This window comes from Porites lutea, chromosome 1 (assembly GCF_958299795.1).
Source record: "Porites lutea chromosome 1, jaPorLute2.1, whole genome shotgun sequence".
Classification (NCBI taxonomy): Eukaryota; Metazoa; Cnidaria; class Anthozoa; order Scleractinia; family Poritidae; genus Porites; species Porites lutea.
This window is the reverse complement of record NC_133201.1, coordinates 3,166,468-3,188,286: the sequence shown is the minus strand read 5'-3', so window position 1 is coordinate 3,188,286 and position 21,819 is coordinate 3,166,468. Positions and strand designations below refer to the sequence as shown.

Below are 21,819 nucleotides of genomic sequence, written 5' to 3'. Positions count from 1 at the left end.
ATTACATTACTTGAACAGTGAACCATAGTTAGAAATTTTTCAGATCACTTCAGTGTAGTATTTTCTATACTAACATTGTAATCGCGTCTTTTCTTGCAATGAATCTTTATTCCTTTTTTCGATGTTCAATATGGAAAAATTATTTTCAATTGTCAGCCCTCCCACTTTTCACCTTGCTCCGCGGTCCCTGAGATGTGACGAAAGCTGACAACCACAGAACTATTAAAATGCAAACTAAAAAGAACTTTTTGGATAGGTTTTAACTGTGACAGTCTCAACAGTCTTCTGTGTACGCAAGAGGGAATTAAAAGTTTCTTTTCTTTAAATAATGACACAGCAGATGTTGAATATTCAGAAGATTGCTCTGCCATTAACAATTAACTTTATGCTATATCCTTACGTATACATTAAGACCACCACGGTATGAAACTAAACTGTTATTTATTGGTTTAGAGGCAACCATTTCCATAACTGTTATGTTTTTTAGTATATGTAGCCGGTGTTTTCGATCAGAAAATAATTTGAATTTCGCAAAACAAGAAATAGTTCGATCTATCAGATTATCAAGAAGGTCATTTTCAAATAACGAAAATGGAATCATGGTTTTGGATTCTTGGTTGGATTCTGTCTATCCTGACGATAGCTGGAAATGGATTCATCATCTTCCTACCGCAATTGGTTTTCGTATTACTTATCCGCTGGGTAGTAATTTATCCGATGGATAGCGGTATCCAACGTTTGAAAAACTGGGCCCTGATAGATATCGCTATGGACATATTTTGAACAACCGGGACATCGAGGGAGACGTCTAGAAGCAGTACGAATTTCATTTTCCATGATTACGAAGTCCATTAATGAACGAACTTTTCGTTTTTTGTTTGTTTGTTGGTTTTTTTTTTTCTTGCTTTTTTTTTCGATCCTTAAGTCTCCAGGCATTAGTCATCAGAATTAACAATAGTTGAATCATGACAAAATGAGACAGAGTGGCTTGTTGCGTTTGATAACAGGTTGGAGCTTCAAGTCTCCACGAATTTGCCTTTCGCAGAGTTAACTGAGAACAAGTTCATTCCAGTAAAGTAGAACGAAGCTGAAAACGATCTAGCTAATTGTTCTTAATGCTTTTTGCGTTTTGTCACTTTACTGGCCTAAATTGCCCCTAAATCCCATCTAATGGCGACACAAGCCAAAAAGGGACGGGAATTTCAACGCTTTGCATAAAAGTTTATTTACTGTAGACATTCAACAAAGTTTTTATCGCTCAATTAATAGCGGCTATTGATTTCAAAACAGGTGAATCAAGAAAAAATAAAACAGAGCGGCTTAATTGCATTTAATAACAGGATCCTGCATGAAGACTCCAGAAAATTGTTTTCCGTTGAGTAAAGCGTGAGTTTCTTTTAAACAGACCCTTCTAACTGGTCTATTATTAAATAAATGCTTTTGTTGTCCTACAGCCTATTTAGCAATGATTATCATAAATTGACATATATATCAAATGGCATACCGTATATTATGTTCTAAAGATAAGGCGCAAACCTTGTTACCAGAAGTTTATAAGATATCCTTACCTTTCTTCCCGATGAAGGAGTTTAACGTGAGCGTATAAAGCTTCCAGCTAAAGTTACGTTCAACGATCACAACATGGGTTTTTGGATGAAGAATCGCCGTTAAGCTGAAGTTGTCTTGTTCTCCTCAATGGAAACTTGGTTCACGATTCTTGGTTGGACACTATCCATTGTGGCGGCGGCTGGAAATGGCTCCATTATTTTTCTTGTTTGCAGCAAACGACGGCTCCTCACTAAAACCAACGCTTTTATCATTTCTCTTGCAGTAGCGGATCTCGGTGTAGGGGCTAGCGTTTTCCCTTCAGTGTTTTTCTCCGAAATCGTCAAAACTAGCCACAATTCGTCTTCAAAATGTAAGAACATCATCATTCTACGGCTAATACGATGGCTGTTCGGCTACGCATCTGTGACAAGCTTGTGCAGTTTAGTTCTGGATCGTTACGTTGCGATTGTTAAGCCTTTAAAGTATCTAAATTTTATGAGCCGAGGTCGTGTTATCCAAATGATTTTTGTTTCCTGGGCAATCCCTGTAGGATTTGTCATAACTTCATTTTTCTTACCTGCTCCAGTTAAGTGCAATTTTGTTAACATATTTGCGATGTTTTGGGAGATTTTTTCATGCTGCTTTCTAATATTCTGCTTTTCCTCTATGATATTTGTCGTATATAAACATGATAGATCGTCAGCCACCTTAGCAAAGCAGCTACGGTTCAACCACAGAGATTTGACAGTCAGCAGTCAGGACAGATCAGCAGTAACAATGATGGCGATTGTAATAGGCTTGTTTCTCGTCTGTTATGGAATATATTTGCGCTGCAGTTTGGTATCACTTCTTCATCATCCCCGTTGTAATGATAAAGTCTATAAAATACCCGTGTTAGTCCTGAATTCCGCCATCAACCCTTGGGTCTATGCGTTCTTCAAGAGGGACATAAAGAAGGAGATGATTAAGAAATTGATTTGCAGAAAAACCTGCAGGGAGAAATTGCAGAATCAATAACTTTTATTTTAAAAAAGCAAGATTTTTGTTAATACTTTGCGTTTACAGTAACTGTTGTTTAAGTTAAAAAATCACAAAATGTTAAATCCTCCTGTAAAAATCCTCATAAGCCCGTAGGAACAGTTTCAACAGTTTTGTCTTATAATAAAAATAATAAGAATAATAATAATTTTATTACCTATAACGTAAAAAACACGCAAATTTGCACTCTTTATTGCATATTATCGAATGTACGTAAAGGAGAAGATGAACTCTAGAGTTAACGCCTCCCAGCCAATAGTATATTTAAAAACTAGAAGTTCTCATTGAGAAGGGAAGTGCTGCCGTTAGTTGCAATGCGAATAGGACAAAGACAACACGTAAATTTAAAACAGTTGAACAAATGAAATTTTAATTAAAGTCAATAACTTAGACTTGTTGGAATTATGAAACACTCAGAGCGAAATATAAAAAATGAACCGATCACAATGACAAATATGCTTACGTTCAGATAACTCGCTAAAGCTTCAATATGATTTTGTAATTCATTTTAATAATTCAATAAATTCTAAAACAACAGCAGTGCTGATAGGCTGTTTCTTCATCGAACAATCGATTGTGTGGCTGTCCTCCCGTCACACACGACGAGAAGAGTTGGGCCAAAACTTGTTTATTCACAGGTCAGGTAGACGTACAGCACACATACATGCCGTTCAGTGCGTTCACTTATGTAACTTACAATCCTGATTCCCGAGATAACAATTTGTGTGACAAAAGAATACTCGCTATAACTAATCTAGAATAAAAAAATGAACCAAAAAGATTTTCCGTACAATACTTTTTGAACTGTTCTCACTGTTTAGGCCGTTTAAAAAGACAATAAACATCCGATGGACTACGATTTCTGCACACACGAGAACAAAACAAAATGGCGGGTTGCTCCTAAGAAACAAAGCGGCGCGGCAGCTGAGCACTTGCTTAAACCGCTGACTGCACAGCGCTGCAGTCACAGATTGAACCATTGAACCATTGAACCAAAAATCTCAAATCGCTCAAGAATATGGTCTGCTGCCGGCTGATGCCTAGCAGCAATGAGTCGAAAATTCTTTCTATTGTTATATTTCATTAAAATTAATACCTTCCCTTATCATTATTTTAACAGTTTGATCCCATACTGCCAGGCAACTCAGACAGTGTTTTTGGCAGATAAGACATCGAACAGTAGGCATTTTCTGTAATAATTATTAAGCGGACTTTGAAAGGGACAAATGTGACGTGTTGAGGACTGGGCAGAGAAAGATGTCTGTGGTCTTGACTTTAGAGTGGTTTTCGTTTGAGTGTCGTAAAACCAAAACCAAAGTAATTACTCTGGCCAATCACATAGGACACAGACAATACATTGAACCAATCAAAACTCGAAGTAATTACATGTGGCTGACGCAAAGCGCGGGAAAATGCATGCGAGCGCGTCACAATTGGCTTTGGTTTTACTTCTGATTGGATGAAAAGGTGGCGCGAATCTTTTAAGCCAATCGCATCGTGTAGAAAGTGCAAAACCAATTACTTTTCGACACTCAAATGAAAACCGCTCTAAGGTAAGCACAAACTCAGGAAACCTTGTTTGCTCTATAAATTAAAAGTACATCGTAATTAACGTTTGTTTCAGCTGATAAGCCTGAGAAAACAGACATTTGCCACGCCACCACCGGTTTGCCCGCGAAGAACGAGCGTAGAAATTCTATGCTGGTGACGTATAACAACCCAGATCTGGATAGTGCTTCTGATTGGTTGAAGCAAAATTTCCCTATCGAAGCGCTATGCAGATCTGGGTAGTGACACGTTATCAGTATAGAATTGCTGCAGCTCTTCCTCAGACGTTATTAGTGAGCTTACGCAACCGGACGGGAAAGGAAAAAAAGGACGACAGCAAACCTTGTGTGACAAGCGTGACAATACTCTTGTTTCAAAAAACCTTCTGCCAAATTTCACATTCCTTTAAACAGATCTTTTTGTAGAAGAGCAAAAAACATCAAAGTTAAGTGAATTCCGGACAAAACTCGCAAGTTATAGCCCCGTCACGTTTGTCATACTTAAGCGTTTTGCTGTCCTGTTCTTCCTGCCGTCCTGTTGCGTAAACTCACTATTTTACAGGGAAAAACAGTGGTGGCTAGTTGTCGCGAACATCCAAAATAGCGCGTGACTTTGCTATGCTACTTGTCCTTCTCAGTTTACGGTTCAGTCAGATGGACTGAATACAAGGCAAGACTAGGCTTTGAAAGACGGTCTGCCTCTCCTGTTAGGTTCAGTTCTCTGGTATCCGGGTTACTTCCAAAATTGTACGTTGTCCTTATTAAGTGGCTAAATTAAGAAAAATAGTCTGAGATCTTCTGGGGAAAATGCCCGTACGTTTGGTTAGGCTCTCACTGGTACGACGCTTCTATAGATTACAGTGCACAGATCGACAGGCAGGTAAACGTTGTATGACGTACTGTTTGGGGGTTACGCTGAATTGTCCTATATTAAAAAATAGTAAATTAAAAAAAAGCCTGAGCTTTTTGTCAGAACACTATATGTAAACGAGTGTCCTCTATATATGGATTCCACTACTCTTGTAACACAACCAATGCATGCAAGCGGCCTCAAAATAAGTTTGCTTCTCTGTTGAAAGTCTTTGCTACTTTAAAGGAGGCTGTTTGGTTACGGTTCGCCTGGATGGATTTTGTTGGCTTGCTGCGAAGCTATTTAAACTCAATTGTAATTACCAACTATCGAGTCATTTATTTTTTCTTCTACTCCCGTTATATTTTTATAATCAATGTTTTCTGCACTTCCCTTTGCGTGTTGCAAATTAATTATCTACTTCGCCTTCACCAAATACGTTCAAATCTGGCTGGGATCTAACTCTATACAAACTGATCAAGTGTAATCATATAAATTTCATAAAGCTTTATCGTTGGCTTTGAATAATGGGTTTCAACTAGCTGTCTTACAACAGGAATTTCAAGCCTGACTTGCTTATATTTTGAAAAGAAATCTACGAGCCCTTCGATCTTTTTTGTTTTTGTTTTTGTTTTCTTTTTCTTTTCTTTTTCAAAACATGATTAATAAATCATTTGATAATTATTCCGCAGGTATTCTTTTAACGTATGAGTAATTAACTAACTACCAGGCAAAGCCGGTCCTCATCCAGAACTAAACTCAGAACCTCCCGTAGTGTGTGTTGAAAATAGATCGTACAAGCCTGTCAAGAAAAGAAAAACGTTAACATATTTTGCCCTGATCGCCACAAATAATTCAACGAAAGCTTTTTAATAATAAAATATACTCGGGAAAAACTTGCACAGAGAACCAAAATTTCCAATGATGGCATACCTCCTAATATGTCCTTCTTTTAAAAGAAGAGAATATCATTGAAACACATATAGTAGTTATAAACAGTCTGTTTAGAGAAATTGCTGACTCGCTTGTATTTGTATTTGTATTTAATTTTTACTCCACCCTATAGTTGTAATACATTAGTTGTACAATATTAATTAGTACAACGTTGTTTAAACTACGTGGACGTAAGAAAAAAAAGAGAAAAATTAGAATGGAGAAGGGCACGTGATAGTAAAACTAATTATGGTCCTTTAACAAGATTGACTTTATTCTATTATAGCTTTGTTATTCATTGAAACACAAACACGCACGCACACACATACACACGCACATAAGTCTATATTGAGCAAGATCATATTTTTTAAGTGCGTTTTTGAACAGGAACTCTTACACGAAAAACTAAATTATTTAAACACACAAAAAACGCAACAAATAACACTAAACTAGCCAAATTCAAAAGACGCCCCCATCATCATCGCTGACCGCTGACCGCTGACCGCATTGGACTCACTTGTTGTCAAAGTGTAATTATTGTGTGATATATATGCATAAGTCAGTACAACACTAAGTAAAATCGGAGCAGGTGCTTTCATTTTCTCGTTAGGAGTATTGATCGTAGCCAAGATAAAGTAATCATAGTATGGAAACCTGGTTTTGGGTTCTTGGCTCGGTTCTTTCCGTTCTGACGATAACTGAAAATGGCTTCACTAAAGAGCTATGGTACTTGCTGTATATAAATAGGATCGATCAGCAGCTACGAAACAGTTACGTTTCAATCACATAAGGACTGACATTCAATAAGCACGACAAATCTACATTTACAATGACGACAATTGTTGCAGTTTTGTTTCTTATTTGTTCCCGCGGAATTCACTGTCGCTGTGGCTTTGTATCACTCTTTCTCAGCCTTCCATATAATGACTTTGAATATAAATTACTTATATTCAGGTTATATTGATCTTAAACTCCGCCATAAACCCTTTGGGCGTACGCTTTCTTCAAGAAAGACATAAAAAAGGAGACAAGAAAGCTGATCTGCAGAGCGGCTTCGAAAATGACAATTAAAGTAGATCCTAATCAGTAAAGCCAATCACGTTACAGTGGGTACATGTTGCTCGACTTTGTAAACAGTCCATTAAGAAGAAAATGTCAAACAATTGAGGATACTAGTGTCTCTTACTATTTATGTCACATCGTTAAAGCATTGATAAAACCAGCGTATTCAATCCTAAACAAAACAAGGAAAAATGTAGTTGTCACAAATCCAAAGGGGATCGCCCAAGTATGTCATACCTCAAAAAACAGAGAAAAGAAGCAAAATTTAGATGCTAAGGGGAAAATTTTCAATATTGTTCATCTTTTAACGATATAAAATGGGAGAATGTCCACTTTAAGCTCTTGGCACAGTTTCAGGATTCTTCGAAGAGGCGCATTAGCGTTTTAATGAAAACTATATTTCTTTGGGTAAACCTATTAATAAATAGTAAGAGTAAACATTACCGGTTGCATTGCCGGTTAAGCATGCATGGGTTTCAGCTGTACCAATTTTATTTAATAAACCATTGAGCAGCTTTTTCGTACATTGACATGTGCTCAATTTGCCGTAAGGTTGTAATTTTTAATATGCTAAAGTATAAAAACGAACAGCTGTGAACGTCCGGTGCTGATGTTCGACTTTCTGTGTTCACTGGATATATAGCGCAATTGGTTTTCCTAATTCTTATCCACTGGATAATGATTCATGTGGTGGATCGATAGCGCTAACCATCTTTTGAACGACCAGGGCATGTTTGGCAGGAGCAAGAATTTCATATCCCATGATTACGAAGTCCAAAGGACAAGTTTTGGTTATTTGTCTATTTGTTTGTTTGTTTGTTTCGATCTTTTAGTCTCCCGGCATTAGTCATCAGAATCAACAATAGTTGAGTCCTGAATTTTTTTTTTAAGGCTTCTTTATGATTTCTTCATTTTCAATAGTTGAACCATGACAAAATAACTGCAGAGAGGCTTGTTGCGTCTGATAACACAAACGGTTTCAAGTCTCCACGAATTTGCTATTCGTTGAATTAAGAGTTTCAGTTACAAGTAGAGTAGAAGGTAGCTACCCCTCTAATTTTTCTATTTTTTTTTTTTTGTGTTTTGTCACTAACTGCAGGCGCGGATCTTGGATAAATACTGACCGATTTCCTAAACTAGAGCCGAAGGTGCAAGCTTCTGAGAAGGGAGGGAGGGTCCGGGCTATGCGCCACGTATCGTGAAATTTTTCGGATTTTAACTCCCAAAAGTCCCCTTTGCTGGGTTTCTAAGTCATTCAGATAGGATATTTGTCAGTTTCATTCTCCTTGGGTGATCTTTGCAAATCGGCGGATTATTTCATCAAGGTAAACTTCCATGTTGTATGTTGGATATGGAGCAAGATTGCAGCTTGGAGAGTTTTTTATTATTAAAAATTAATTATATTTACTATGAAAAATCTGACCGATTTTGGTAAAACGGTGGAAATCTGTGTGGATCTGCGCTTGAACTGATCACCGTAAAATTGCCCCTAAATTACATTTAATGACGACATAAGCCAAAAAGGGGCGGGAATTTCCACGCTTTGCATAAACGTTTGTTTATTGTAGGCATTGAACAAAGGTTTAATCGTTCAATTAATATCGGTTATTAGATTTCACAGCAAGTGAATCAAGAAAAAAAAATACAGAGCGGCTTATTTCCTTATTGGCTTATTTATTTATTTGTTGAGTTAAACGAGAGCTTCTTTTAAACTGACCCTTTTAATTGGTCTTAATGCAATTTGCTGTCCTACAGCCATCTAAGCAATGATTGTCAGGTCATTCATTGACGCATATATGGTAAATTATGTTCTTAAGATAAAGCGCAAACGTTACCAGATGTTCATAAGATATCCTTACCTTTCCTTCCGATCGACGACCTCAATCAACGCGAACTTAAAGCTTTCAGCTAGAGTTCATGTTTGACGATCATGACATTGTAACTTGATTTGGATTCAGTTTGGATGAAGAATCGCCGTGAACAGACTGGTGGATCCCATTTACTTTTAGTCGCACCTCCTGCCTTTAACCAGAAATAGCAGAGACTGTTTTTAAATTTCCAGTTGAGGTGCTGAAAAAAAGCCAGTGTCAGATACCTTCGTTTAGAAACAAAAAAATATCCCTTCAGTATTCGATCAGCTCCAAGCTCAAGTTTTGAATGGAAACTTGGTTTACGATTCTTGGTTGGACACTGTCCATTGTGGCGGCGGCTGGAAATGGCTCCATTATTTTTCTTGTTTGCAGCAAACGACGGCTCCTCACTAAAATCAATGCTTTCATCATTTCTCTTGCAGTAGCTGATCTCGGTGTAGGGGCTAGCGTTTTCCCTTCACAGTTTTTCTACGAAATCGTCAAAACTAGCGACGATTCGCGATCGTCTTTAAGATGTAATATCAATCGAATACGATGGCTGGTCGGCTACGCATCTGTGACAAGCTTGTGCAGTTTAGTTCTGGATCGTTACGTGGCGATTGTTACGCCTTTAAAGTATCTAAATTTTATGAGCCGAGGTCGTGTTATCCAAATGATTTTTGTTTCCTGGGCAATCCCTGTGGGATTTGTCATAACGTCATTTTTCTTACCTGCTCCCGTTAAGCGGAATTTTGTTAACATATTTGCGATGTTTTGGGAGATTTTTTCATGCTGCTTTCTAACATTCTGCTTTTCCTCTATGATACTTGTCGTATATAAACATGATAGATCGTCAGCCACCTTAGCAAAACAGCTACGGTTCAACCACAGAGATTTGACAGTCAGAAGTCAGGACAGATCAGCAATAATAATGATGGCGATTGTAATAGTCGTGTTTCTTGTCTGCTATGGAATATATTTGCGCTGCAGTTTAGTATCACTTCTACATTATCCCCGTTGTAATGATAAAGTCTATAAAATACCTATGTTAGTCCTGAATTCTGCCATCAACCCTTGGGCATATGCATTCTTCAAGAGGGACATAAAGAAGGAGATCATTAAGAAATTGATTTGCCGAAAAACCAGGGAGAAACTACAAAATCAATAACTATTAAAAATGCAAGTTTTGAGTTTACAGTTTTTAAGTTTAGAAATCAAAAAGTGTTAAATCCTCATAAGCCCGTAGGCACAGTTTCGACAGTTTTTTTCAATAATAATATCGCGCAAATTTTCATATCATGGTATATGATAAAATGCGCGTAAAGGAGAAGATGAACTCTAGAGTTAATGCCTCCCAGCCAATAGTAGATTTAATGACTCGAAAATTGGTTCTATTGTTACAAGTCATTTAATAGATACCTTCCCTTATCGTCATTTAACAGTTTGATCCCATACTGCCAGCCAACTCCGACAGTGTTTTAGGCATATAAATTGTCAATCAAACAATAGACATTTTCTGTAATAATTATTATTAGCTGTTTTTGAAAACTAAATTACAAGGACAAATATGTTTTAGAGATATAGAGAAAGATATCTAAGGTCTTGACTTCAAGTTAAGCACAAACTCAAGAAACCTTGGTTTGCTCTATAAATTAAAAGCACACCGCAATAAACGTTTGCGACAACTGATAATTAGCCCTAAGAAAACAGACATTAGCGATACCATCACTGGTTTCCCCTGTTCACAGACCGTCTACTTTCTCTTCAAAGTCCGTCGAGCGCGCGCGACAAAAAACCGCGGGGGATTTATTGACCGCCAGTGCAAGGGGGTAGGGGTGGGGGAAGAAGAAAATGGACGGTCTGCAGACATCTTTGGGAACAACCGAAACTTGCTTTTCCCAGTAAAAACAAATTAGCATTGGCTGAACGGCGATTACCCTGTCATCATCATGTCAACGACTCATTCCGCTAACGTCATGCAAGTAGAAACGTTTGTCATCGCCTGGAGGCGCTAACTTACTATTGTAATTTGCATTAAAAAAACATCAATTGAAAGCGCCGCCGGATGCAGTCATACTGAGCTTGTATTGGCTATGCTGACCATATCTTTTGTATCAGAGTATAGACTATGGAAAGCGTATTTGACGACTGTTTGGCACGGTTTTCAAGCAAATGCGTGCTCAAAGACGAGCGCGCCAGGCTGTTTTAGGTTTACTGGAGCAAGAGGATGTTGTGGCCGTTCTTACCACGGGTTTTGGGAAAATTTTAATTCACCAGTTGTTCGCGGCAGTGAAACTCAAACAAAGAGAAAAGAACGTAGTATTAGTTGCATCGCCATTGCGGACATTATCAATGATCAAGTTGAAGCATTGGTTTTAATAAAAGAAAATCGAGCCCAGGTGCTTCTAACCTTATTACTGCAAGGCAAACAAACCCTGACCTACTTGACTTATCTTCTGTTTGCGAAACTGTAAAACCAAGATCTCTTTAATCGTCCGCCAACTTTCGTTTTGTTAATAACGCCTTGACGAACACTCTCAATAAACAGATTCTCTCTAGCTTTACGGGAAGGTGTTAATATCCTACAATAATCCGATGGTTCGATTTGTTTCGGCTTCGGACCTCTTTTAGCCGGCTTTTTCGGCGTTGAAGCAGTGTGACAAGACATGCTTAAACAAACACGCGAGTCCGGGTGTCATTTTTAAAATGTTCTAAAATACTTAGCAATTTATATCTCCAATATCATTGGTTCAATTTAATTGGTACTGCGAACGCGTAGGTGATGATGATGAGGCGTTGACATGGGGGAGAAACTTTAAAATAAACCTCTTTTTTCCCAAAGATGTCTACAGACGTTCTTCATTTTTCTTTCTCGCTCTCCGCACACACCGATGTTTTCGAAAACAACGAAAAGAAAAATAAAACAACGTCTGTGTACAGGTTACGCGAATATATAGCCTGGGTAGCAGGCGCTTGGAGGAAGTGGTCGTAAGAAAGAACGGGCGCTCGTGAGGGAGACACGATCGTTGCGCCCACTACTTCCAAGCGCCTGCTACGCATGCCACGCGAAATAAGGTCTGAGGAACGAGCGTCGAAATTTCATGCTGATGACGCGTCACAACCCACATCTGGATAGTGCTCCTGATTGGTTGAAGCAAAATTTCCCTCACGATGCGACTAATCAGAAGCACTCCGCGATCTGGGTAGTGACAAGTCATCAGTATGGAATTTCTGCAGGCGTTCTTCAGACGTCACTTTACGGAGAAAACCAGTGGTGGCCAAAGTGATGGCTAGTTGTCGCGAACGTTCAAAATAGCGCGTGACTTTAATTTGCTAAGTACTGTCCTTCTCAGTTTACGGTTCAGTCAGATGCAGACTGAATATTAGGCGAGACCTTTGAAAGACGGTCTGCTTCTCCGGCTAGGTTCTCGACTCATTGGTACAACGCATACAGTGCACAGATCACGCTAACGTTTTACGTCATCCGGGTTACTTCCAAAATTGTTCGTTGTCCTTCTTAACTAGTCTGCTACACAGTAGCAGACTACTTCTTAACTGGCTAAATTAAGAGAAAAAGTCTGAGATATTTGTCTGGATACTTGAAAAATGTTCATTATAAGCCGAGTTTGGTTGGGCTCTCATTGGTATGACGCCAGTATGTTTATAATGCATAGATCAGGTAAACTTTTTATGACGTTTCTTGGGGGTGACATAAAATTGTTCGTACTAAAAATAGTAAATGAAAAAAGTCTGTAGCTTTTTTTATCAGGAACCGATATGTAAAGTATGCGAGTCTCCGTTACAAGTGCATTCCAAAATTCTTTTGAAACAACCAATGCATGCAAGCGGCCTCAAAACATGTTCCCCTGATGAAAGGAAGCTGTTTAGTTACAGTCCGAGCGGATGGATGTTTGTTTGGCATTGCCGAGATCGCCCGCGGTGAAGCTTTTAAACTATTTACTGAATTGTAATTACCAATTGTCCACACTGTATGTATAGTGTCGAGTCATTTATTTTTTCTCCTACACCGGCCCCTCGTGTTTTTCTAATCAATGTTTTCTGATTTTCCCTTGCGTGTTGCAAATTAATTATCTAACTTCGCTTCCACCAGATACGTTCAATTCTGGCTGTGATCTAACTCTTTACAAACTGACACTTATGTGAAAAATAGTTCATAATGCTTTATTGTTGGCTTTAAATAATAGGTTGCAACTAGTTGTCTTACAACACGAATCTCAAGCCTCGGACTTACGTATATTTTGAGAAATTATTGAAAAGAAATCCACGAGCCCTTAGATCTTTTTTTTTGTTTTCAAAACATGATTAATAAATCATTTGATAGCGGAGCTCCTTGCGCGCGCGAAACGCGCGCGAGCGGAGCACCATGACTAAGATAAACTACCCATCCGAGAAATTTTGGTTATGACGTCAGCGTACGTCCGTCCGTACGGACTTTCCGGGTAGTGGAAAGTAGTCCGCATGGACTCTTGGGGTAGGGGAAAGTAGAGATTTTTTGGCGGGAAATCGCATGGCGCAACGTCGCGCAATTATATCGCGCAACTGGTTTTTAAAAAAGAAATTTCAAAGCAACTTAGCAAAAAGATTTTTCGACAGAACCTTTATAACTTTTTATTACAACTTACGAAAGCTATTATGTCAACAAACAACAGCAGAGAGATTTTAGCGTGTAGATGACAGGTTTTAGACTTGTCGAACGCAAAAAATTCGGACTGATTTGTTTTTTCCATGAATTCGTTTTCCAGGCCTAATCTACTGTGATCAAGAGCTATTATGGCTCTTAAATGTGATCGACGATGATTGCTATTTTTTGGGTGTATATATACCGGCTATCAATTCGATGAAAGATTTTTAGCCTTAGCTTTCCCTAAAAAGTCACATATGTGCCTTTAAGTTAACTGATTTGTGGATTACAAGTTTATTGTTTGATTCAAATCATAAATTTATTAATGGGAGCTCCGCTTTTAGCCCTGGCTAAATCTATATATTAATTATTCTACAGACATTTTTTTAATGGATGATACGTATAATTAACTAACTACGAAGCAAAGCCGGTCCTCAGGTCCATGAAATCTAAATCAAAACCTCCCCGTAGTGTGTGTTGAAAATAGATCGTAACTGAGCTCGTCAAGAAAAGAAAAACATTAACATATTTTGCCCTGTTCAACTAAAGCTTTCCTACTTCTTTAATATCAAAATATACTCGGGAAAAACTTGCAGAGAGAAATAAATTAAATCGTCTTACATAAAATTTCCAATAAAATCGTACCTCTTTATATCCAGGCTTATATGTCTTCCTTTTAAAAGAAGAATATCTTTGAAATAGATAGTGAAGAAATGGGCGGAGTATAGTGAAATTGCTGACTCACTTGTTGTCAAAGTGTAATTGTTGAGTGATATGTTAATATATATGCATAAGTCAGTATACCACTAAGTAAAATCAGAACAGGTGCTTTCATTGAGGAAGGGTATTGATCGTAGTCAAGATAAAGAGTAATCATGCAGTAATCATAGTATGGAAACCTGGTTTTGGGTTCTTTGCTGGGCTCTTTCCGTTCTAACGATAACTGAAAATGGCTTCATTATCTCCCTTGTTGGCCGCAATCGACCTCTCCGCACCAAAACCAACGCGTTCATAGCTTCGCTTGCTGTGGCAGACTTTCTTGTTGGTGTGGGCGTCGTTCCTTCTCTCTTCTTCTGCGAGATCTCAGGAGGCGGGTGTAAATGGTCTCGAGCCTGGTCGTCCTGGCTTCCTGATTTGATACGATGGCTTTTTGAATACTCGTCGGCATTCAATTTGTGCAGCTTGGTGACAGATCGCTATATAGCCATTGTAAAGCCTTTAAAATACGTAACGTGCGTCACTCCACGTCGAGTGATTCGAATGATATTCCTTTCTTGGGCGATCCCCTTTGGATTTGTGACAACTACATTTTTCCTTGTTTTGTTTAGGATTAAATACGCGGATTTTATAAATGCTTTAACGATGTTCTTTGAGGTCGCGTCATGTTGCATCGTTATTTTCTGCTACTGCTCAATGGTACTTGCTGTATATAAACACGATCGATCAGCAGCAGCTTTAGCGAAACAGTTACGTTTCAATCACAAAGGACTGACATTCAATAAGCACGACAAATCTGCTTTTACAATGACAACAATTGTTGTGGTTTTGTTTCTTATTTGCTACGGAATTCACTGTCGCTGTGGCTTTGTATCACTCTTTCTTAACCTTCCATGTAATGACTTTAAATATAAATTACCTATATTGATCTTAAACTCCGCCATAAACCCTTGGGCGTACGCTTTCTTCAAGAGAGACATAAAAAAGGAGACAAGAAAGCTGATCTGCAGAGCGGCTTCAAAAAATGATAACAAAGTAGATCCTATCAGTAAAGCAAATCACGTTACAGTGGGTACATGTAGCTCCACTTTGTAAACAGTCCATTAAGAAGAAAATGTTAAGCATGCAATTAAGGATACTAGTGTCTTTTACTATTTATCACTTCTACCTTAGAAAAGTGGAAAAATTTAAATCCTAAGGGAAAAACTAGTTCTCAATATTGTTAATCTTTTAACGATATAAAATGGGAAATTGTCTGTCCACTTTAAGCTCTTGGCAGAGTTTCAGAATTAGAAGGCATTAGCGTTTTTCTTAATGAAAACTATATTTCTCTCGGTAAAAGCCTACTAAGCAGAGTAAACATTACCGGTTGCCGGTTAAGCATGCAAGGGTTTCAGCTGTACCAATTTTATTTAAAACATTGAGCAGCTTTTCTACATTGAAGATTATTTGGGTATTGAAGACTATTTGGGTAGTGACGTCATAGTCTTGTATTTACAACTCACGGTCCGAAATTGACCACTCCAGAAAATACAATAAAACACAATAATGCTGACACCCCAAAATTTTGCATATTAGCATTAAATGTTTTAGTTTCTCTTGGGAGTTAAAATGACCCCAAGAGAAACTAATAACAATGCTTATGCAAAATTTTGGGGTGAAAAACAAAGAGCATTATGGTATGTTATGGTATTTTCTGGAGTGGTAAATTGGGTGATTCACTGTGTGCTGTTCGTTGTCTGTTCAAGAGGACCTAACAGGTGAGGTGAGCAAGCTTTAATATGATCTCTAGTTTGAAAGGGCAATTAATGCGCTGGTTTGCTTTATAAATTGCGTTAAAAGCAGCAGCTTTAAAAAATAGGGTTTTCCGCTCAAATTTTTCTCAGAACCAGCTTGTTCTACATTGAGGTAGCGTGTTCGCTTCCCGACTAAGAACCAAGGTTTTCAGTGTTCTCTTTTCCTTTGTGAGTTGAATTTTGAGCGGTAGTTGATCAAGGCATAGGGTTGTATTCTCCAAACGTTTATCAGAACCGGCGTGTTCTTCGCAGGTCGATTTACATTGAGCCAGTCCTCACCTCCCGTGAGGAACGCAACGTATTTGCTGACCTTTTATTTTAGAATTTATTCGAGAGATTTTGTCAACCAGCAGTGTTTTTTTGGCTGCTCGATTTACATTGAGACAGCCCAAAACTCCCGTGAGGAATGCAACGAATTTGCGGACCTTTTGTTTTGAAGACTATCATTATGTCTTTGTCCTGTGACACTCGCACACTAGATCTTTGTATTTTATTCAAGTTTATATGTTTATACCTCTGATACCTATACATTCTGCCCCATTCTTGCGCTTTTCACACATTTTACTTTACACAACTTTTTACTTACGTATATTACCACGCGAAACATTTTTCTTATCCCTAATGACGCTGTTGCTCAGAATTTAATTATTGTTTATAATTTCAGCAGTCAAAGGCCTCATTTGAACTATCTTTTTCTTTCTAACGCTTATAGTTTTGATACAATTGAATTTTCCATGAAACATAAGTACTAACTTGCTCATATTTACCAACAAAGCTTCAAACCATGTTGTTATTGTTTAATAATTAAACGGTGAAAGCCAACAATGAGCCAAAGTTGTTGTTTTGAAATCGAAGTCGGCACAAGCATGAAAGACCATGCAAAAAAAAAAAAACATAGGGATGAATTACCGCACACCTGTGAGTCGATTTCCTCTTTTTACCATACTGAGATATCTTTATTTGCTCTCGAATTAAATTTAGTTTGATATCATAATGCAAATTTACTAAAGGTTTCAAATATTAGTTAGTAAGCAGTTTGGTATCAGTATTGGCTCATTTCAGCTGTGTTTAATATCCGTCAGTAAATTTTTAGCGTCAATAAAAACGTCCTGAAACACAGGAAGTTTTTCTGATTGGTCGATTTAAATGCTATGGATAAAATATTCCAGCTCAATTATGCCAGTCTAAATGTGAAACTGAATTGGCTGTTGTGTGAATTTACATTATTCAAGTACAAATTAATGAAACTGATTTCAGCGAAAGCCGCATGCTCTCAAAGAACATTTCAGGTATTAAGAATTTTTTTTCTGTTTTAGTGTTGTATTCGTTTTTCTGGTCAGAGTTTCTAGAGCTAGAATAGAAAGGGCGATCTGAGTTCAATATTTTCGTTCATCCAATCTTTACACCACTGGACCCTACATACGTATAAATGTTTCCAACTAACCAAACAAACATTGAACGCCATAACCAAGCTTAAGCTTCTTTACAATCTACATTCGAACTGCATCATTTAGAACGTTCAAGTCTTAAATCGAACACCCCACTCAGTTATTATTTTAAACATAATTCCTACTAAATACGATCTTGTGACGTCGCCAGCCAAAATGGCTGTTGAAGAACGTGCTATTCTTTTGCAGAAGAGTTCTCTAAATTAATGTTGTCAAGCACCGCAATATTGGCTGGACTTTTTACTGAAACACGCGTGGATAACAAAAAATATACAACAAAAAGGGTTAAGTTGCGTTTCATGACAGGTATGGCAGATTTTATCAAAATTGACTTACGCTGTAGTTAATAAGTTTTAATTAATTCAAAAAGGAACGTACAGTAGTCGAAAGCGACCACCGGTGTTAACAAAATTGCCTTAAATTTTCTCTTCCTATGTTTTACCCGATCAACCTATCCCGAATGAAGTAGGTTTAAAAACTTTATCAAATAAACACGTTGTTTTGATTCTTGCCTGGTTTTTGTCCATTCTTTGGATCGCCTGTAATAGATTCGCCATGCATCTTCCTTATGTCCACCAGACGAAAGCTCCGCGCCAAAACGAACTGAATTATAATTTACTTGCAGTGGCAGATCTCTCGGTTGGAGCGGGAGTTATTCCCATCATGTCCACTTACGATATTACATTAGATTCCAGTAAGGATATGTGGCAATTTTTTATAAAAAAATAAATAAATAAAGACTGCTGTTTAGCTGCGCCTCTCTGACAAACTTGTGTAGTTTGGTATTGGATAGGTACATTGCCTTTGCGAAGCCGTTGAAATATTTAACTTGCATGACTGCAGGTCCTTGGGTTTTCAAATGAAATTTTTTCTTATGGGCAATCTCTTTTGGCGTTGTGACGATCGTTCTTTTGCATTCACATTCACGCCATACGTTCAAATTAGTAGTAAGCCTTTAACCGTTCCTATTTGAGATTTTCTCATGTTGTATGCTAATATTCTGCTTTTCCTCAATCGAAATTGTTGTTGTACACGAACAAGACCGATCAGTACAGTAGGAAAGGTGGCAAAACAGTGAAGATTCAGCCACTGAGCATTGACAGTTAATAGCACAACAAATCGACATTTGCAAAGATGGCAATTGTCGCGGAATTGTTTCTAATTTGCTATGGAATATATTTTCGATATAGTATAGTTAATCTTTTCGATATAAAATCAATGCAGAGACGACTCTTGACCTATACTGATATTCGTTTTAATTAACACTGTCATTAACCCGGCGGTTTGTGCCTTCTTTTACAAAAGGGACATAAACAAAGATAAAAAAGACTGACGTGCAAGTATTGTTTGCAGAGAAGATCCTCGCTGGGAGAACAATTATATTACCACTGAGATAAGTCACTAGGAAAACAGACTGATGTGGTGCTGATATGAATCGGAAACTGAAAAGAAATTGCACGTGATGGTAAATACATTACATGTTCCATTTCAGACCATTTTTATTAATTGTTAAAAAAAAGCATGTTTTCTACGATTCGTCGCTGTCATTCATATAAAGATATCACGAAGTTAAGAAAAATGAGTGTATTTCCAGCAACAAAATCATTAAAATCATCTTTCGGTTCATATATTAAGAAGTATATACTCTGATCATGCAGGGAAATTGTCGCCACTTTTTGGGGGGGGTCAAATAAAGACCAAAAAAACGTCTGGAACTCAAAAAACATGAGACTAAGTGTTTTCAAGTTATGCCATTGTGACATGGACGAATCCCCCAATTCATATTCATATCGGTAGCCAGGTGTTAGGAATTAGTTTTTCAGTTTAAGATATCTTGATCCCTTTCCAATCGCCTAACAGTAAGTTAAGAACAAACAACAAGATATAAGATAAGCCAGCTTTATCTAGTTTAGTTCTTTCTTCAAATATAGAATTCGGTATATTCACTTTCTGTCTACTATTATCACTAGTCTAAACATAGCTCCCACTAAATATCATGTTATGACGTTACCAGCCGAAAGGGGTAGAGGATTTCGAATTCGAATGCTTCGCGTAAACGTTGAGTGAATTGTTGCCAGTATCAACAAAAGTTATTCGCTCATTTCGTTAGTGAATTTTCTCCTTCGAGAAAAGATAAGCCAGCTTTCTCTATTTTTTCTCTCAATACATAAATCAGAATGTTTAGTCTCAGTGTGCATTATCAAAAATAAAAAGAAGATAGTTTCCATTGATATCATGTAATTATGTCTCCAACCAGAATAGGAAGGAGATTCGAAATTCTATTCTTTGCATAAAGGTTGATTGAATTTTTGTCAGCCGCAAAAAATTTAATCTCTCATTTTGTTCGTTTTCCTTCAATTAATATCGGATATAAAATTATCAACGAATGGTCCATGACTAAATAAAAAGGATGCGGATACCGGAGCGTTGATTGCCAAGGGCAGCGACACTGAGTCTCCAAAAAATGGTCTTTCGTTGAGTTAAGAGCTTCATTTACATTTCAAGAGCAACATATATTTGAAACCAACCTCCTAATTGGTCTCAACTTAGCAATCATGAATTGACGTATACGCTTATTATCATCGGCTCGTAAGTTAAGAAGCTCACGACGCCGCAAGTGTTACCAGATGTGTATAGGTTAAAATTGTCATTACTTTTCTTTTTCAAGGAACTCAAAAAATAACGTACTACTTTCAGCTAAAGATCTGTACCGATAATAACATGGAATCATGGTTTTGGATTCTTGGCTGGATTCTGTCCATTCTGACGATAACTGGAAATGGATTCATTGTGCTTCTCGTGATTAGTCAACGAAAGCTTCGCACCAAAACTAACGCGCTCATCGTTTCACTTGCAGTGGCGGATTTCTGTGTTGGGGCCTTCGCTTTTCCTTCACTGTTCTTCTGTGAAATTAGAGATGGCTGCAATTGGCCTCGACCCTATGCGTCCTGGGTGGATTTTATAAGGTGGCTCTTTGCGTACGCCTCTATAATGAACCTGTGCAGCTTAGCACTGGATCGGTATACGGCTGTTGTAAAGCCAATGAAATACGTCAACTTCATTACTGCGCGACGTGTCATTCAACTTACGTTAATTTCTTGGGTTATCCCTCTTTGTCTTGTAATTTTTGCCTTTTTCATGGTTTTGTATTTAACAATTTCTTCATGTAAGATAGTCTTTGGCGTATGTTCTGCCCTCCTCGAGATTTTCTTCAGCTGCATGTTAATTTTCTGTTTTATTTCCATGGTGACAGTTGTATGCAAGCAAACTCGATCATCAGCCATCTTGGCAAAACAGCTACGGTTCAACCATGGAGGTTTCAAATTCAACGCATATGACAAATCAGCAGTTGTTATGTTGGCAGTTGTGGTTGGCTTTGCTCTCGCTTGTTGCGCGATTTACATACGATGTGCGTTTGACCAGATTTGGGGAAACCAAACAACTCACCTTTCGTGTAAAAATGACTTCAAATATAAAATACCAATGTTTGTTCTAAACTCGGCCATAAATCCTCTGGCTTACGCTTTATTCAAGCGTGACATTAAAAGGGCATTAAAAGGACACTAGCTTACCTCTGAGGTTGCTCGATAATATATTCAATGAAACACCGCGGCGTTTCCGATACGGCGATCATTCAAGGGCGGCATTCATTGATGGCGGTGTTCACTTAAAAATCACAAAAATTACCATAAATCATTTCTAAATAAAACGTAAACCAGAGGGATGTTTTCAGTCTAAGATTAAAAAGTCTCGCTCTTTCATTTTTTTTTTGTTGAGACATGGAATCGTTAATTGTTTGGAGGGTGTTGATACTAATTTGTGCCGAGGTGTTCCCTATTATCCTCGAATAAACGCCCCATTATTCTGTTTTGGTGGGGCGCTTATTAAAAGGCGACATTTGATAGTTTTACCTCTATCTGCGGCGTTTAATGGAGTAAATATTTCATTTTAGATTGCACTTAAGTACTTCAAGGAAACTTGGTGCACGTATTCTCTCAAAAAATTGTTATAAGATGTGAAGCTCTTACCATGGACAGAATAAAGATATTTTTGTCAAAAACCCCTGTTTGTTATTATTACTGTGTTTTTCTTGATCTCGGATTTATAAACGTTTCTCTTAAGAGAAGATTATTCATTCGAAATAATTCCTAGTTTAAAACCATAGCTAAAACATGCTTACCTCCATCGATCCATCGATGCTAAGTTCATCTTCGATAGTTCACGTTCAGGTTTTATTCAGCTCCGCAAATATTCTCCAAACAGCAGGTGTCGCCCTTCGAGTTGTCTTCTTGCTGTTCTTGCCATGTTTTTAGCTATTATTTCGCCTAGTTCTTACTCTTGAAACGAATGAAATGTCCGTCATTTTTGTTCTCACAACCAAAACAACT

General features: G+C 37.8%; 2 protein-coding genes across 3 annotated transcripts; both read left to right on the top strand.

Annotated features, from left to right (window-relative positions):
* The first annotated feature begins 1,674 nt into the window (after positions 1-1,674).
* LOC140934036 (octopamine receptor beta-2R-like) lies at positions 1,675-2,628 on the top strand. Its single transcript, XM_073383722.1, has one exon. The coding sequence runs from the start codon at positions 1,696-1,698 to the stop codon at positions 2,563-2,565; it is 870 nt and encodes a 289-aa protein (XP_073239823.1). The 5' UTR covers positions 1,675-1,695; the 3' UTR covers positions 2,566-2,628.
* A 13,216-nt stretch (positions 2,629-15,844) lies between these two features.
* LOC140934021 (histamine H2 receptor-like) lies at positions 15,845-21,460 on the top strand. 2 transcript variants are annotated; one of them, XR_012165108.1, is made up of 2 exons: positions 15,845-15,947; positions 20,100-21,460. XR_012165108.1 is itself a non-coding variant. In XM_073383709.1 (2 exons), exons 1-2 carry the CDS (start codon positions 17,251-17,253, stop codon positions 20,996-20,998), a joined length of 921 nt encoding a protein of 306 aa, XP_073239810.1. In that variant the 5' UTR covers positions 17,205-17,250; the 3' UTR covers positions 20,999-21,460. The 2 variants fall into 2 exon arrangements, 1 of the variants encoding a protein (XP_073239810.1); XM_073383709.1 differs by lacking the exon at positions 15,845-15,947 and adding an exon at positions 17,205-17,272.
* Positions 21,461-21,819: the final 359 nt, after the last annotated feature.

Excerpts from the sequence above, each read along its gene's own strand:
- LOC140934036 (XM_073383722.1), top strand. The coding sequence starts at position 1,696 with ATGGAAACTTGGTTCACGATTCTTGGTTGGACACTATCCATTGTGGCG.
- LOC140934021 (XM_073383709.1), top strand. The coding sequence starts at position 17,251 with ATGCTCTCAAAGAACATTTCAG. Across the intron at positions 17,273-20,099 it reads GCTCTCAAAGAACATTTCAG|GAACTCAAAAAATAACGTAC; the intron begins GTATTAAGAATT and ends TTCTTTTTCAAG.